The sequence below is a fragment of the Peromyscus leucopus genome, chromosome 20 (assembly GCF_004664715.2).
Source record: "Peromyscus leucopus breed LL Stock chromosome 20, UCI_PerLeu_2.1, whole genome shotgun sequence".
NCBI classification, from domain to species: Eukaryota; Metazoa; Chordata; class Mammalia; order Rodentia; family Cricetidae; genus Peromyscus; species Peromyscus leucopus.
Window position 1 is genome coordinate 38,556,797 of NC_051080.1, and position 16,487 is coordinate 38,573,283.

Genomic DNA, 16,487 nt, shown 5'->3' on the forward strand with positions numbered 1-16,487 from the left:
TGCCAGGTTCAAAAGTAACTTCTTACTGGCCCAGCAAAACTATTCTTTCTCTGCCCTTTTGAAACCTTGGAAGAGGAATCCAAGAAGATACCAAAATTAATATATTTATATTTTAACCTCATTTAAAATTTATTTATATATAAATATAAATACATATATTTGGTTTTTGTTTTGTTTTCTGAGACAGTGTAGCTTTCTCTGTGTAGCTTTGAAACCTGTCCTGGAACTCACTTTGTAGACCAGGCTGGCCTCGAACTCACAGAGATTCATCTGCCTCTGCCTCCCATGTGCTGGGATTGAAGACATGCACCACCACACTCAGCCTCAATGATATATTTTAAGAAGCACAGAATGAATGGTCTGATATAATATGGAGGCTCTTTCTTCTTACTCTTGTCCAGTTAAAGCCTTTGTTCTTTGAGATTGAGGCTAGAGATTCTCTAAGCTATTACTAATATTTCATGGGATTTCGTTGTTTTCAAGAAGCAAGGAGATATCTAATTATTTCTAACTTCCATTCCAGATGGTCCTCTACCTGATCCAGCTATGATCCGTGGCAGTGTGCCAAACCAGATGATGCCTCGGATAACTCCACAACCTGGTACGTTTTGAAAAAATACATAGTTGATTGTAAGAATCCCTAATGTAAAACAGACACTTGACCCTAGTTCCTGATTTAATTCATCAGCAAGTCCCATAATTATCTGCTTTGGAAATTTGAAAATCTCTTGTATTGGAAATCATCAAAGAAGGGACAATGAATAGGTTGGCTGACAGATCCAAGAGTAGATCATAGTAAATAAGCAAGCACCCATTGAAAACCAACTAATTGCCAGGTGTGATAGTGCTCACCTTTAATCCTAGCACTGTAGAGTCAGAGGCAGGTTGATAGAACGCTTGTGAGTTCAAACCATGCCTGTTCTTCATGATAAATTCCAGGCTAGCTGGTACTACATCATGAACCCCTGTCTCAAAAAAAAATCAGTACAATAATCATCATCAGTTTATTGACTGAGTCTGAGCATTTGGGGGTGGGGATAGATGGATATCCATGCTAGCCAGCACTGTAGAGTGATACTATTTCAAAGTTAACAAACAATGTAGTAATTTACTACATGATGTAAATTTAGTTCAGTAACTTAGTAATAATGCCTTTGCTCCAAGCTGGAGAAATAAATAGCACAGTGTGTTGTGTGATAATAGTAATAAACATTAAGTATATTGACTGCTGTTCCAGAGGACACTGGTTTAATTCCCAGCTGCTGCCCACACTGTAACTCCAGTTCCAGGGGACCTGACATCCTCATGGAGGCAATAATGACTTTGCTTGGTTGTTGTGATTGAAACAAATTGATTCAGGGTTTCAATATTATTTTGTTGTTCCTGGGCAAATGAGAATTGTACCTTAAAACTTAAGTCTTGTTATTAACTTCAGCAACATTATTGAAATGTAATATTTTGCATGTGATCACAGGTTTGAATCAGTTTGGGCAGATGAATATGCCTCAGCCCCCTATTGGACCCCGGCAACCCTCTCCTCTTCAGCACCATGGACAGTTGGCACAGTCTGGAGCTCTAAATCCGGTTAGTTTGCCTATACACCTTAAAAAAAAATCTTTCTTTGTTATTACTTCAAAAACACTAATGTCCAGCCTGGCGGTGGTGGCACGTGCTTGTAGTCCCAGCACACAGGAGGTAGAGTTCGAGGCCAGCCTGGTCTACAGAGTGAATTCCAGGACAGCCAGGACTATAAAACAGAGAAGCCCTGTCTCAAAAAAACCACAAACGTTTGTGTCTGTCTAAGCAGAACATTTTATTCTGTGAGTAATTGTGTGTATTTTCCTTGTTCATTCAGAAGTCTGAGTAAGTACAACTTACAGGAACCAGCTCTGTCCTTCCATGTGTGTTCCAGGGGTCAAAGTCAAGATTGTCAAGCTTGGTGACAAGTGCCTTTACTTGTGACTCATCTTGACAGCCTGAGACCTTTTTAATGCTACAGTTTTGTTGTGTTTGGTCTTTAATATGACATAGTTACAGCTGAGTATATACTGTGGGATGTAGCACTTGTTTAACCTGTACAGGACTGGGTTGGTACCTAAAACACCACAAAACATGCCAAATTCCACTTAAGGAGTATGTATCTACTTATAGATGGGAATAAGTTCAGTTTTTTGTTTGTTTTTAACACAGAATATCACGATGTAGCCCCAACCACCCTAGAACTCTTTATGTAGACCAGCCTGTCTCTTCCTGTTTCCAAAGTGCTGGGATTAAAGGTTGTGCTATCACACTGGGCTAAATACAAAAAGAAGTAGAATGGAAGAAATTAAAATGCAGCATAATAAATTTTTGTTTCTCTGTTTTGCCTGAAAATCACACAGAGGTGCTGGGGAGATGGTGTGAAAGCATAAGCAACTGCATCCATATCCCCAGCAGCTCATAAATGCCAGGCTATGGTGGCACACACTTATAACTCCTTTGCTAAACGTGGTGATTCCCTGGAGCTCATGGGCTAGCCCAAAATGTGAATTCTAGGTTCAATATGAGACTCTGTCTCTAAAATGAATTGGAGGACACTTGTTTCTCTTGCATAGCATTCAGGTTCAGTTGTGCCAACATCTCATATGGTGGTTTATAATCATCTATAAAGAGTTCTAGGGAATATGATACCCTCTTTTGGCTTCTAGACATGCATGTGGTGCATATATATACATGCAAGGAAAACTTGCACATAATATATTTTAAAAAAATAATGGTAATAATAAATTTTTAAAAGAAAAATAATATGGAGAGAAAGTGGAAGGTACCTTCCTGTTGCTATGATAAAATATGATGACGATAAGCAGCTGAAGGAATAGTTTTATTTTCGCTTATGGTTCCTGGGTCTAGATAGTCATAATGGTATGCAAGGTGTGCCAGTAGGAGCAGGAATCTGAGAGAGCACATTTCAGCCACAAACAAGGAACAGATCAGTTGAACTGAAAGGGAATTAATAAGGCTATAAGCTCAGCCCACACATACTGACATACTTTTTCCAGAAAGGCTGCACCTGCTGAAGCTTTCATACTCTTCCCCCAAATAGCACCACTAGCTGGAAACAAAGTGTTTAAATGCCCAAGCCTATGGGAAATGTTTCTCATTTGTATTAACACAGTGCCTACCTAGTATCCATCTACATGCAGACTTACACACTGTTAAAAAACAAAGCAAATGGAAATTCCATTTGTGGAGTTACTCCTGCAGTTGGTGATGGAGCTTGCTTTTAATCCCAGCACTCAGGAGGCAGAGGCGTGCAGATCTCGGAGTTCAAGGCCAGCCTGAGGCACACAGAGACCCTGTCTCAGGGGAAAATGCATATATACATAAATGCAATTTTTAAAAATTGCGTGGGCCTAGGTACATAGCTCAGTTAAAAATGACACTTGTTCCAAGACTTATGACCCGCATTCACTCTCCTGGACTCATCTGGTACAAAAAGAGAACTGATTTCTGTAAATAGTCCTCTGACCTTCCCATTCCTGCTATGGCATATGGATCCAAACAAGTGTAATTTTGAAAGTAGATGTCATCATATCATGAATAAATACAATTCTGTAGTTAGTCAATTAATGGCTGAATTATGACACTATATGTCAAAGTTTAGTTGAATTCATATGTGTCATCGTTTCCAATATAGTTAAGAATATTCCTAATGAATAATGGTATTTTAATTTATTGAACACTTAAGGATTTATAGCCAAATTTACCTTAATACTTTTTCTTAAAATTTCTTAAAAATTTATTTATCTAGCCAAGCATTGGTGGCACACGCCTTTAATCTCAGCACTTGGGACACAGAGGCAGGAGGATCTCTGTGAGTTCGAGGCCAGCATGGTCTACAGAGCGAGATCCAGGACAGGCCCTAAAACTACACAGAGAAACCCTGTCTCGAGAAAACAAACAAACAAAATTATTTAATGTACATTGGGGTTTTGCCTACATGTATGTCTGTATGAGGGTATCAGATCCCTTGGAATTGGAGTTGTGAGCTGCCTTGTGGGTATTGGTAATTGAACCTGGGTCCTATGGAAGAGCAGTCAGTGCTCTTACCTGCTGAGCCATCTCTCCAGCCCCATTTCATACTTTCTTTAAGATTATAATACTAAGCTGGATGTGACTTGATACTGGTGCAGAACATCTGCTGATTTTTCCAGAAGACCTAGGTTCAGTTGCCTGGACCCATGTTGGGCAGCCCGATCTGCCTGTATCTCCAGCTATGGGTGATCTGATATCTTCTTTTGGCCTCTGAAGGCATCCACATATGTGGCAAACACTCACAGAGACGTGTATGTTTTTGTGTGTGTGTGTATAATAAAATTGTTAATAAAAAAGCAATAAATACTAAAGCTGACAGAATCCGGTAGTGTCCCATGTTTGGAATTTCAATATTTAGCAGCTTTTATACTTTGCTAGAGGTCCTTGCTCCTCCAGGCAGAGAACTGTCTTTTGCAAGGGTGATGAAGGAACAGTTGCTTCCTAGATTCTAAGCGTCTTGTTGCTCCTTTTGTTTGTTTTGTTTTTACAATCAGGGTTTCTCTGTGTAACTGCTCTGTCTGTCTGCAACTCACTCTGTAGAACAAGCTGACCTCGAACTCAGAGATCTGCCTGTCTCTGCCACCCCAAGTTCTGGGATTAAAGGTGTGTGCCACCCCCCAGCTGCAAACTCTGTAACTCAGCCAGTTTTCCATATCCACTCTATCCTGCTTTCCTTGTGCCTGGAGGGCATGGATGCCACTGTTGCAAGAATCTCTTTGGAGTTTTTCAGCATTCGTGTTAGATCTCATGAATCTGCCATGTTTAAGAGTCTTGTCCTTTTTTTTTTTAATTGATAGAAGTGGCTTTTTAGATTACATTTCTGTCTTTTAGTTCTCCGTATTTCCTTTTATTAAAGGTTTGGATTCACGTGGGGCAATTTTAGAAAGGAAGTATAACAGTTTTAGCACATTTACAAACCATGAATACCACATTAGCCAGTAGTGATGTGATTTTTACTTGTTTTTGTTCTTTTTTAGTAGTCTTAAGTTTGTGCTGCTAGAGCACCAGTAGTAAAAGCAAAGAGGTCACAAAGTTGTTAATTCACTGTCTAGCAGGAAGAAAATAATTAGTTGCTTCTTTCTTGTCAGAGTTCTAGATAATGTTTGCCATGAAAACATCCTCTGGCCCTTCACTCTGTTTCCTGAGGGATATGTTAGTAGTTACGATCCTGTTATTCTTGGCTTTTAAGTAGTTAGTTCTTCCACTTACTCGTCATGTTTCTCCTCCGCAAACTATTGTCTTTTCCCTTTCTCTACTTAAACATCTAGGTAGCAGAACAAAAGTTATCACTAATTATAATAGTCGAAAAATTGTAATGAAGCAATTGGTACTCTATGGTTTGTTTTTTTGTTTTGTTTCGTTTTTCTTCAGCCTATGGGCTATGGACCTCGAATGCAGCAGGCTTCCAGCCAGAACCAGTTCCTCTCCCAGACTCAGTTTCCATCTCAAGGAATGAATGTAACAAACATGCCTTTGGCTCCACCCGGTGGTCAAGCACCAGTGTCTCAAGTATGTTTTTACTAATCAAATGTATGTCTTAGTGTGCATGTGTGCTGGTATAGGCACACATGCTGGACAGTGTGTATAGTCTGTTCTCTCTTTCTACCCTATGTGGGATCTGGGGATTGCACTCAGGTTTCCAGGCTTAAATGGCAAATATCATTTCCTGCTGACACCAGTTTTCACACATGTGGCCTCCAATGATGTTCAAAAACAGTTTGTTTCTAACCTGTATTTTTTTTGTTTTTTTTTTTTGGTGGTTTTGTGTTTTTTTTTTTTTTTTTTTTTTTTTTTTTTTTTTTTTTTTTTTTTTTTTTTTTTTTTGAGACAGGGTTTCTCTGTGTAGCTTTGCGCCTTTCCTGGGACTCACTTGGTAGCCCAGGTTGGCCTCGAACTCACAGAGATCCGCCTGGCTCTGCCTCCCAAGTGCTGGGATTAAAGGCGTGCGCCACCACCGCCTGGCTCTTACCTGTATGATTTTGAAAGGTCCCCTCTGTCATTTCATCTTTGAAAACTCTGATTGTGTCCAAGTATGCATACCTTTAATCCTTAGTCCTGGAAATAGAGGCAGTTGGATGGATATCTAGATCTAGATCCAGGCTAGCTAGATCTACATACTGAGACCACATCTCAGAAATAAAGAAGTTTGGTATTGTTTGTTAATAATCACTTTGTGTCCTAAATAATATATGCCTTGCTTTGTAAATACCTTTTTTTTTTTTTTCTTTTCATTTTAACAGGCACAAATGTCCAGTTCTTCCTGCCCCGTGAACTCTCCTATAATGCCTCCAGGGTCTCAAGGGAGCCATATTCACTGTTCCACTCTGCCTCAACAAGCTCATCAGAATTCGCCTTCTCCTGTTCCTAGTCGTACCCCTACTCCTCATCATACTCCCCCAAGCATAGGGACTCAGCAGCCACCAGCAACAGCAATTCCAGCACCTGTTCCTACACCACCTGCCATTCCACCTGGGCCACAGCCCCAAGCTCTCCATCCCCCATCGAGACAGACACCTACACCACCGACACACCTTCCTCCCCAAGTGCAGCCTTCACTTCCTGCTGCTCCTTCTGCTGAGCAGTCCCAGCAACAGCCTCGCTCACAGCAGAGCACAGCAGCCTCGGTCCCTACCCCAACAGCACCATTGCTGCCTCCTCAGCCTTCAACTCCGGTAAGCAGATGTGTCTTGGATGCCCGTAGAATGAGTTAAGCTCCAGGGGTGTTTCTGCACCATTTCTTGCACTTTTGTTTCATCCCTTGGTGTTTTGTCCATAGATAGAATTGATTGGGGTTTTTCCTGTTTTTTCTTCCTGTGGTAGTACCTATCGTCGAGAAAGCTGGAAGATTTTTGGTTAGTTTTGACCAACCATTTTGTTTCGTACGATGTTCTGAGGCCTGAAAACACATCGCTTAGTTTAACACATATACTTTATATTTTGAGGCAGAAGCAAGCAGATCTCTGGTTTCCTAAGTGAGTTCCAGGGCATCCAGAGTTATAACATAGAGAAACTCTGTCTCAAAAAACAAAACAGCAGCAGCAATAAAGGTAAAGAAAAAGATACATTGAAATCGTTTAAGTTGCAGTGCTGATAAATGAAACTGAAAACCTACAGGAGTAATTACATTGATTTTGTTTGCGCGCGCGCGCACACACACACACACACACACACACACACACACACACACACACACACACACCCTGTAGGGGTCCTCTTCTTCCACCATATAAATCCCAGGGATAGATAACAAGTACCTTTACCCAGTGCACTGTACTTAATGTCATTTTTTAATGCTGTGAGCTTCTCTGAAATAGTCATCTTTGGAACTTTCACCCCTAAACACAACAACAACAACAACAAACCTCAGTAGCTGTTTCAAGTAAAGCCAACCAGCTAACATTGCCAAGTCCTGTATCGCCAAATCGCCCATTCTTAAAAATGATCCAAGGAGGAAGCAACACAGTAATGAGTCCAGTGACACTGCTCCCAACATAAGTGCTTAGTCCTGTGTAATTTAAATTTAAATTCTGATTGCATAATTGGCTTTTTTTTTGTGTGTGTGTGTGTATGCTTTTCCTTTTTCCTCTCCAGCTTTCTCAGCCAACTATAAACATGGAAGGCCAGGTATCAAACCCTCCATCTACTAGTAGCACAGAGGTGAATTCTCAGACCATTCCCGAGAAGCAACCTTCACAGGAAGTAAAAATGGAGGTTAAAATGGAGGTAGACCAACCAGAACCAGCAGATGCTCAACCTGAAGATACTCAGGAGGTGAGACTAGAGCCATTGGGTTCTGCTACAAAAGGAGATTCATGTGTGTCCATAATGGAGAGGAAATAAGGTGATGGTAATGGTTCTGTTTTGTTCCTGGGTGTGTCTTTGAAATTCTTAAAAATTCCTGCCCTATATTTTAGGTTAAAGCTGAAGATGGTAAGGTGGAACCTACAGAAACAGAGGAGAGAGGCACTGAGTTAAAAACTGAAATAAAAGAGGAAGAAGATCAGCCAAGTACCTCTGCTACACAGTCCTCCCCAGCTCCTGGACAGTCAAAGAAGAAGAGTAAGTTATAGCTAGGGAGATCATGCATTGGGTAAAATCCTTGCCCCACTGGCAGTGAACATCTGAATTTGTTTCCTAGCACTTGTGTAGATATCCCAGTGCTTAGGAGGCAAAGGGAGATGAATCTCTGAATTCAGGGACTGCCTTGTTTACTACACAGCAAATGCCAGGAAAGGCTGCGTTAAACAGTGAGACCTTGTCTCAAAGCTGGACATTTTGGTACCCTTATAATCCGAGCACTGGAAAAGTAGATGCGGGGTCAGATCTTAGTAGAGCACACTGTTTTGGCAGAGGGTGAGGTAGAGTGGTGAGAGTTAAGAGTGCTTAATTGGGGCTGAAGAGATTGTTCAGTGGTTATAGAGTGAGCACTGGCTGCTTTTCTAGGGGACCTGAGTTCAATTCCCAGCTACCACATGGCAGCTCACAACTATCTGTAACTCCAGTTTCAGAGAATCCACACCCTCACACAGACATACATGCAGACAAAACAACAGTGCACAAGAAATAAAAAATATAATACCAACAAAACAGTGTCAATTGCTGTTATAGAGGACCCTGATTCAATTTCCATCAACTATATGGCAGCTTATAACCACCTATAACCTAGTTCTTGACCAAACACTTTTGTCTTCCTCAGGTTCCAGCACACATACATATACACAACACACACACACGCAGAGTTCATATAACCTTACGCAAACATACTAACACATAAAAGGAACTATCAAAAAAAGCCAAAATCAAGGTTATTGACCTCTGACAAAAACACGCAAGGTTGACTCTTGATCTACAAGCAGGTGTACACACACGTGTGTACAACACACACACACACACACACACACACACCAGCCGTGCTGGAAAGAGAGTGATGATGCCTACAAATTGTTCTTTGTCCTCTACAAGTGCATGCAAGATAAATATAAATATAATTTAAAAATTTTAAAACATTGACTATCAGTTGTTTCTTGAACTCTTTGTGGCTTGGATTCCTTTTGGTTTATGCAAATCAAGACTTAAGTCTAATATGCTTCATCTAAATAATGAACATATCTTTCCCCTCAGTTCTATAAAGTATCATCCCTATTAACAACTCTTCCTCAGTGCCTTCCGTTCTTTTAGGTGTAAGAAACCAGATCTCAATTCTGAACTGTTAAATATTGGTGTCATAAAAAGTGCTTTTTCTTCTTCTTTCCTCCCCACCTTGGTGATTGGTTTGATTTTATTCTATGGATCTGCTCTGCCCTACAGTCTTACTTCTCAGCAGGGACTTGTATGTACTTAGACTGTCCTGGAGCTCTCACTGTCCCAGCCTCACTTCAAAGATTTTCCTGCTTTTTCCCGCCCAGTGCTAGGAGTGGGGCCATGTGCTCCCGTAGCACTCAGAGAAGATGTCTTCAGTTCTGCTTGACAGAACCCCTCTCTAGCATGAACATCTTTGGGACTCTTACTTTGAGAAGTCTCTTCTGTGTTGTTAGGAGTTTTTGATTCTGTTTCTGTTTGACTGAGTTTGTTCTCAATAAATCTGCAGCTGGAAAAGTGAAATCGCTAGTAAAGGTAGTGACAGTTCTATTGTTTTGCAGGCTGTGCTTAAAGCAGAATGGGAATTGTAATCAGAAAGTGAGCCCTTAATCAAGTTTCTCTGAGGACAATGCCACTTTTATGTTCTGTAACTTGCACATATTTTTAAAATCCCTTTGCTTAGTCAATAACTGATTTCGAATGGATTCTCCTTTAAGTTTTCAAACCAGAAGAATTACGCCAGGCTCTGATGCCAACTTTGGAGGCACTTTACCGTCAGGACCCAGAATCCCTTCCCTTTCGTCAGCCTGTAGACCCACAGCTTCTAGGAATCCCTGTAAGTATTTGATATTTTTGTATTTCCTTTTAAATTGAGAAACAGCTTTATTTGGCACATGATTCACATGATACAGAATGTATCCTACTTAAAATACACAAGTTTTAGTGTATTTACTGTTACAAAACTATCACCACGCTTTTAATTCCTTTTCATAACCTCCCCAAAACAAACCCCACATCCATTAAAATCACTAGCCACAGCACTCTTAATTTCCAAATCTTAGCAGCGCAGCCTGTTTCTGCTGGCAGAATAGATTTCTTTATTCTGTTTTTTTCTTTAAGTTGAAGCGTACAAATACACTACATTTTGACTGTTCTTTTCAAAGACACTATGGAATGGTGAATTGGTTGGATTTTATGGTGTTGGGAATGAGGATTGGGTCATTCAGTGCTTTCTTTTCATCATCTAATATTCAGCTATGTTGATGGTACTGTATTTTCTGTGTATATATATTTGACAGGCATTTGGTTATTTCCAGTGTTGGCTGTGGAGAATAAGAGTACTTTAAAACAACTATGTACAGTGCTGCTTCCCCCTTTGTTTGGATTTGGAGAGTATCTCACTTTTAAGTTCTCCCTCAGCGTCCTAGCACTAAGATTACAGTAGTGTCTATAGACTTCAGTTTCTCTTTGGTGTGTACTTAAAGGTGCAATTTTTGGGTCAACAATTTACTATCATTTGAACAGCTGCAGATCACAACAGTAAGATGAACCCCTTAGTCTTGAAGATTTATTTATATTTTATGTATATGAGTTTTTGCCTGTATGTGTATAACCATCACAGGGGTGCCTCGTTCCTAGAGGCCAAAAGAGGGTGTTCATTCCCCTGGAACTGGAGTTACAATGGTTGTGGGCCACCATGTGAGTGCAGACAGCCTAACTGTCCTCTGTAAGAGCAGCCAATACTTTTAACTGTTACGGCATTTGTCAGTGTCTGTTTCCCCACTTTAACTAAACCCCAAGGTTTTTTGTTGTTTGTTTGTTGGGGTTGTTTTGATTTATTTTTGAGATAAGAGTGGGCTGGGGAGTCTCACTGTATATCCCAAGTTGGCCTGGAACTGACTATGTGGACCGGATATACTTCATACTCAGGGAATCTTCCTGCCTGCCTCCCAAGTGCTGGGATTAAAGGCATTTGCAATAATGCCCTGCCAAAATTAGTTTTGCAAAATAATACACTCAAGTTGTTGGCAGGTTTTGCTCAAGGATTTTAGTAAGTGCTATCAGATAGGGTATTGGAGTATTTTTCAGGGGCACAAGTTCATTTAGGATTTGTTGTTGTTGTTACCTTCAAACACTAATTCTCCGGGATTTGTAGGTCCCTTCTAGTACTCCAGATTTAAAGATGTTTTGTTCAACTGTATATATGTGACAAACTATCTGGACCCATTGTTTGGAGAGTCTCTCAGTCCTCATAGCCTCTTCATATATTTGTAGAATAATATGTTAAAGAAGTGACAGACTTCAATCAACTTTTGGGAAGTAGATATATGAAGACAATATTATGTGGAAATTTAATGATGATAATAGGAAGATAGTTCCCTAAATACCCTGCTCATGAGTGTGTGATGTGGTGTTGCTTATACTTCTAGGATTATTTTGATATTGTGAAGAGCCCCATGGATCTTTCTACCATCAAGAGGAAGTTAGATACTGGACAGTACCAAGAGCCCTGGCAATATATAGATGACATTTGGCTCATGTTCAACAATGCCTGGTTATATAACCGCAAAACATCAAGGGTATACAAATATTGCTCCAAACTGTCTGAGGTGTTTGAACAAGAAATCGACCCAGTCATGCAAAGCCTTGGATATTGTTGTGGCAGAAAGGTAAGATGTAGCTTTCAGACCTGCCTTTAACTTCTAGGGTTCTTAGAATCTAGTGGTGACTTGGATTAAAAATAATCTTCTTTCTTGCTGGGTGGTGGCACCTTTAATCCCAGCACTCTGGTGGCAGAGGCAGGCAGATCTCTGTGAGTTCGAAGCCAGCCTGGTCTACAGAGTGAGTTCCAGGATAGCCAGGGCTACACAAAGAAACCATGGTTCAGAGGGGGAAAAAAATCCTGTGTTTTGTTTCATTTGTTTTGTTTCCCCGCTGGAGCTGAGGACTGAACCCAGGGCCTTGGCAAGCGTTCTACCACTGAGCTAAATCCCCAACCCCAAAGTCCTGTTTTTGACTTTGATAGAGTCTCCCCATCTTTTCTCCTCTTTTCCCTTTTCTCATGTTGCTAAAGATTTCAAAACACATTATTGAGTCGCTTTACCTATCCCGACCCCAACAGGCCCTTTCTCTTAAGGTGTTTCTTTATTGTACACACAATAATGTCTGTTTATGTGGAATGTGCTTTCTGTGAAGATATTTTTGGCATGGATGAGAATTATGTGGCAGAGATGACCATCTAGAATATTGAATCATCAGACTAAGCTCATGGAGTAGGAGCTTTGTTCTGTTTACCTATAGGTCCACCTTGTTCCACATGTGATACTTATCCTGCTCTTCACAGTCTTGTGTTAAATCCCATGTTGCCTATAGGTATCTGGAAATAGTGCTGGACAGATATACCTGCTCAGCCTGATGAAACTGTGTAGTAAATTTGTGGTGGTTTTTATAAGCTGAAGTGGCTAATTGTGATTTACCTAAGTAAGAGATGAGCTTGTTTTGATTTGCCCTTATGACTATTTTGCCTTGTACTTCAGGGCTTTGTGCTCTTAAACAAATACTTTCTTTTTCAGTTGGAGTTCTCTCCACAGACACTGTGTTGCTATGGCAAACAGTTGTGCACAATCCCACGTGATGCTACATATTACAGTTACCAGAACAGGTACGCTCAACCTTGTGTGGACTGTGGTCCATGTATCCTTGTATATAAAGTGCATGCAATCCAGATGTGCTGGCACACACGAATACATTGTGGTTTATATGTTACCTGCTTGAAAACCTCTGTATAGCATATATTCTGTTCTTTGTTTTTGTTTGCAGAATTACAGTATTTTCTAGTGAAAAAGCTTTACAAGTTCTATGGACCTTTTCTTAACCTAGTTTCTTATTCTTGGATTGTATGTAAAAAGTATTCCAAAATATTTACATTGTTTTGATGTGTCAGGCAAATTTAAAAAGAAAGAAAGAAATTTCCCAGAACTGAGGTATAGTTAATGAGTAGAGTACTTGCCTAACATGCATTAAACCCTAGGATTGACTCTAGCACTTTATAAACAGAGTTCATGCCTATAATCCGAGCACTCGGGAGGTAGGGATAGGGAGATCACTTCGGAGTTATCCTTGGCTGGCTACATAAGTAAAAATGAGATGAGCCTAGACTGAATGAGACCCTGTCTGAAAAAAGACAAAGGAAATACGAGAAGAAAATACATAGGGCTTTTCTGTACAGAGACTTGGATGTGCTGCTTTCACTGCCTTTTGTCTTGCCCAGTGGCTGTGATCACCTTAGTTGTATTCCCTAACTAATCACTTGATCATGAGCAGTCAGTCTCCTGTTGGTAGTAATTGGCCTGCTTGCATCAGAACTCCTCTAGTGTTTCTTCCTGATGGCGGCGGCGGCGTGCAATAGAACAGCAAGGCCAAGCAGTGACTGCCCCTGTTCTTGTTTAATGCTGCCAGCTCTGGGGTGGCCTGTTGGTTGAACTTGTGAGCTACAGATTCTTTTCCAGCTTTGAGAATTCTCCTAATTTTTTATTTACAGGAAAGTGGCTTCTAATGCTACTTTCTAATATAGATAGAGTCTAGATTTGTTCATTTTACTCCTTGAAATCTAGGGGGAAAGGGGTCAAATGTTGTGATAAAAATCACCGTTTATTAAATATGCAAGTAACAGCTGATAGGAAATTTTCTCTTGTTCAAATCTTGACTTGTAGGCCAATTTTGGACTTTTTTTTTTTTTCCTATTGTTTTTTGAGACAAGGTTTCTCTGTGTGACTGTCCTGGAACTGAGACCAGGCTAGCTTTGAACTCAAGTAGATCTGCCTACCTTTACCTCCAGAGTGCTGGTACTAAAAGCTTGTGCCACCACACCACACCCACTTTTGGGTCTTTAACAGCAGTCTACAGTGTTCATCTTATACCAGGATATGTTTTAGTATTACCTTAATAGACTTCTTTTGAAATACATCACTCATTGGCTATAATGAGTGCTTTCTTAGGTTTTTTTTTTTTTTTTTTTTTTTTTTTTTTTTTTTATGTTCATTTTTAGACAGGGTCTCACTTTATAGCCTTTGCTGGCCTGGAACTAACTGAAATCTACCTGCCTCTACTTCCTGAGTGTCAACATATTGGTGTTTAACTGCTTTTTAAAGAAGTGTTGTATAGAATAGCACTGGGTAGTAAAATCAAGCAGTATGGGGCTAAGTGAAAGGTCTTCATTTTTATTTGCTATAATCATTTGCTACTTGGGATCCCAATGAGATATTTATTGCTAATATGTGCTTTGCCTTGGCTTTCTGCTTTGTGGTGTCCTGTCTTGCTTTTGTTTTTTGTTGTTGTCTTGCAATCCCTCATTTCTTCGTTTGTTTTGTTTTTTTTTCTCCCTCATGCTTGTCGTTGTCTGCACTTGGCTTTGATTGCAAAAAAAAAAAAAATAAAAAAAAAAATTCAAAAACAAAAAACAAAACAAACCCAAACTGTGGGGCCCATAAATCTACATCATTGAATGTCCTTGTCGCCGTTGATGACCTGCTCTCTGCTCCCGTTCCCCTCCTTGGCCTGCTGTGATTGGTGGCTTCGTTGCTTGGCTTGGGCTGTGTTGTGTGAACGGAACAGTTCACCCCAGTATGGCCTTCTTGCCGACAGGTATCATTTCTGTGAGAAGTGTTTCAATGAAATCCAAGGGGAGAGCGTTTCTTTGGGGGATGACCCTTCCCAGCCTCAAACGTAAGTAACTACATTATTTTGAAAATGCTCTTTTTTGATTCTCCATTCTCAGGTGGTTGTTCTCAGGCATTTTTAAGTGAGCTCAGATTGTTGTCCCCTCAACGTTGTATCCTACCAGTCATAGCCAGCTATTTAAATACAAATGAGTTTAAGGTAAATGAATTATTAATTTTCAGTTGCATTCTCTCACATAGAGGTACTTATCTCTGTCTACTGGCTACCCGACTACTTATCCTAGATTCTGTTAGCTGTTGCTGAGTTTAGAAATATCTGAGCATTGGATGGTCATCTTAATAAGTTTTGGGTTTTTTAAAATATAGCTTCTCTTCTAAAAATTGAAAGGTTATTAAGTATATTGAATTTGACAGAGGTTGCACTCATACTGACTGCCCTTCTACCTTTTCTTGCAGATAACATAGTGCCCAGTGAATAGACTTTAATTAATATAAAGCTTTAAATGAGTCCTCCCGAGGCTTTGTAGTTTTTTAAGCTTTTAGTGTTAAAAACACCAAGAAAATTTTCAACACATGGCCTGAACTGCCAACTAGTATTGTTAGTCTCTGTAACATAGAGTTAAATGCCATATTTCAGCATAATAGATAACTTAATGAAGAACTTTTAGGTGAACTTTTGAAATTTCCATGGAATAGCCAGGCAGTGGTGGTACGCGCCTTTAATACCAGCACTTAGGAGGCAGAGGCAGGTGGATCTTTGTGAGTTTGAGGCCAGTCTGGTCTACAGAGCAATTTCCAGGACAGCCAGGACTGTTAAACAGAGAAACCCTGTCTTGAAGTGGGGAATAATTGTTAAAAATTCCATGGGTTCATATTTACCTATGATAAACAGAAGCTGTTGAGAGCATTCCACAAAAATAGTGTCTTACAGGGTTAGTGAAACAGTATTAGTGAAATAAGCCTCTGAGACAAACTGGTTAAATTTTGTAGTTTATGTTGTACAGCAACACTTTCCCTTTCAATTGCTATTGAAATACGGTGTAGGAGAACAGATGCTGGGAACCTAAAGACATTCTGAGTCTTAGCAGAATGAGAGAAGTCCACACTAGGGAGGGATTTCCCTGTAATGGTCAGGGATGTGTACGCTTGACCCCTGGAATTACAGAGTGGCTTTAAATCAGTAAGGCTCTAAGGTTAGAAAGTATAGAATTCCCTTCGTGGTTCTGCAGGTCTATAAGGGGCCTAAGAGACTGAATTTTTTAAAAGTTCTCATGTCATTCTGGGCTCTTGGTCTTAGAGTCTCCTATCAAGTTCTTAGGACATACAGGAAGGTGAATGAACCTTGAAGCTTTTACTTATGTAAGAAACATTTAAATGCGGATATTGTTTAGTAAGGAAAAACCATAGTATCAAAATGTCAAGGTCAGTTTGTGAAGTCATGGAAAATAAATACTATGAAATAAAATAATTTTTGTCCTTCATATTGAATCTGAGGTAACTACAGGAATCTGAAGTATGCCTCTGTTTCCACCACTGCTTAAAAATACAGGACTTGACCATCTGGTTCCTAAAACCAAACCTCCTTCCTAAAATGAAGGAGTAGGTCATCCCCCCCCCTTTTTTTTTTTTTAATTCCACCCTTCTAGGATCTCATTA

The 16,487-nt window shown here is 40.0% G+C and overlaps 1 protein-coding gene across 2 annotated transcripts in view; it reads left to right on the forward strand.

The window, feature by feature from the left end:
* The window catches only part of Ep300 (E1A binding protein p300), a 72,349-nt gene that overhangs the window by 40,861 nt on the left and 15,001 nt on the right, over positions 1-16,487 (forward strand). Inside the window, exons 11-20 of one of the 2 annotated variants that reach the window (XM_028871214.2) lie at positions 524-601; positions 1,475-1,584; positions 5,446-5,583; positions 6,315-6,746; positions 7,666-7,845; positions 7,989-8,133; positions 9,870-9,988; positions 11,583-11,822; positions 12,726-12,814; positions 14,797-14,877. In XM_028871214.2, the coding sequence (XP_028727047.1) occupies positions 524-601; positions 1,475-1,584; positions 5,446-5,583; positions 6,315-6,746; positions 7,666-7,845; positions 7,989-8,133; positions 9,870-9,988; positions 11,583-11,822; positions 12,726-12,814; positions 14,797-14,877 (1,612 nt within the window). The remainder of the gene's footprint in view (positions 1-523; positions 602-1,474; positions 1,585-5,445; positions 5,584-6,314; positions 6,747-7,665; positions 7,846-7,988; positions 8,134-9,869; positions 9,989-11,582; positions 11,823-12,725; positions 12,815-14,796; positions 14,878-16,487) is intronic. The other variant, XM_037197691.1, reaches the window with a different exon arrangement.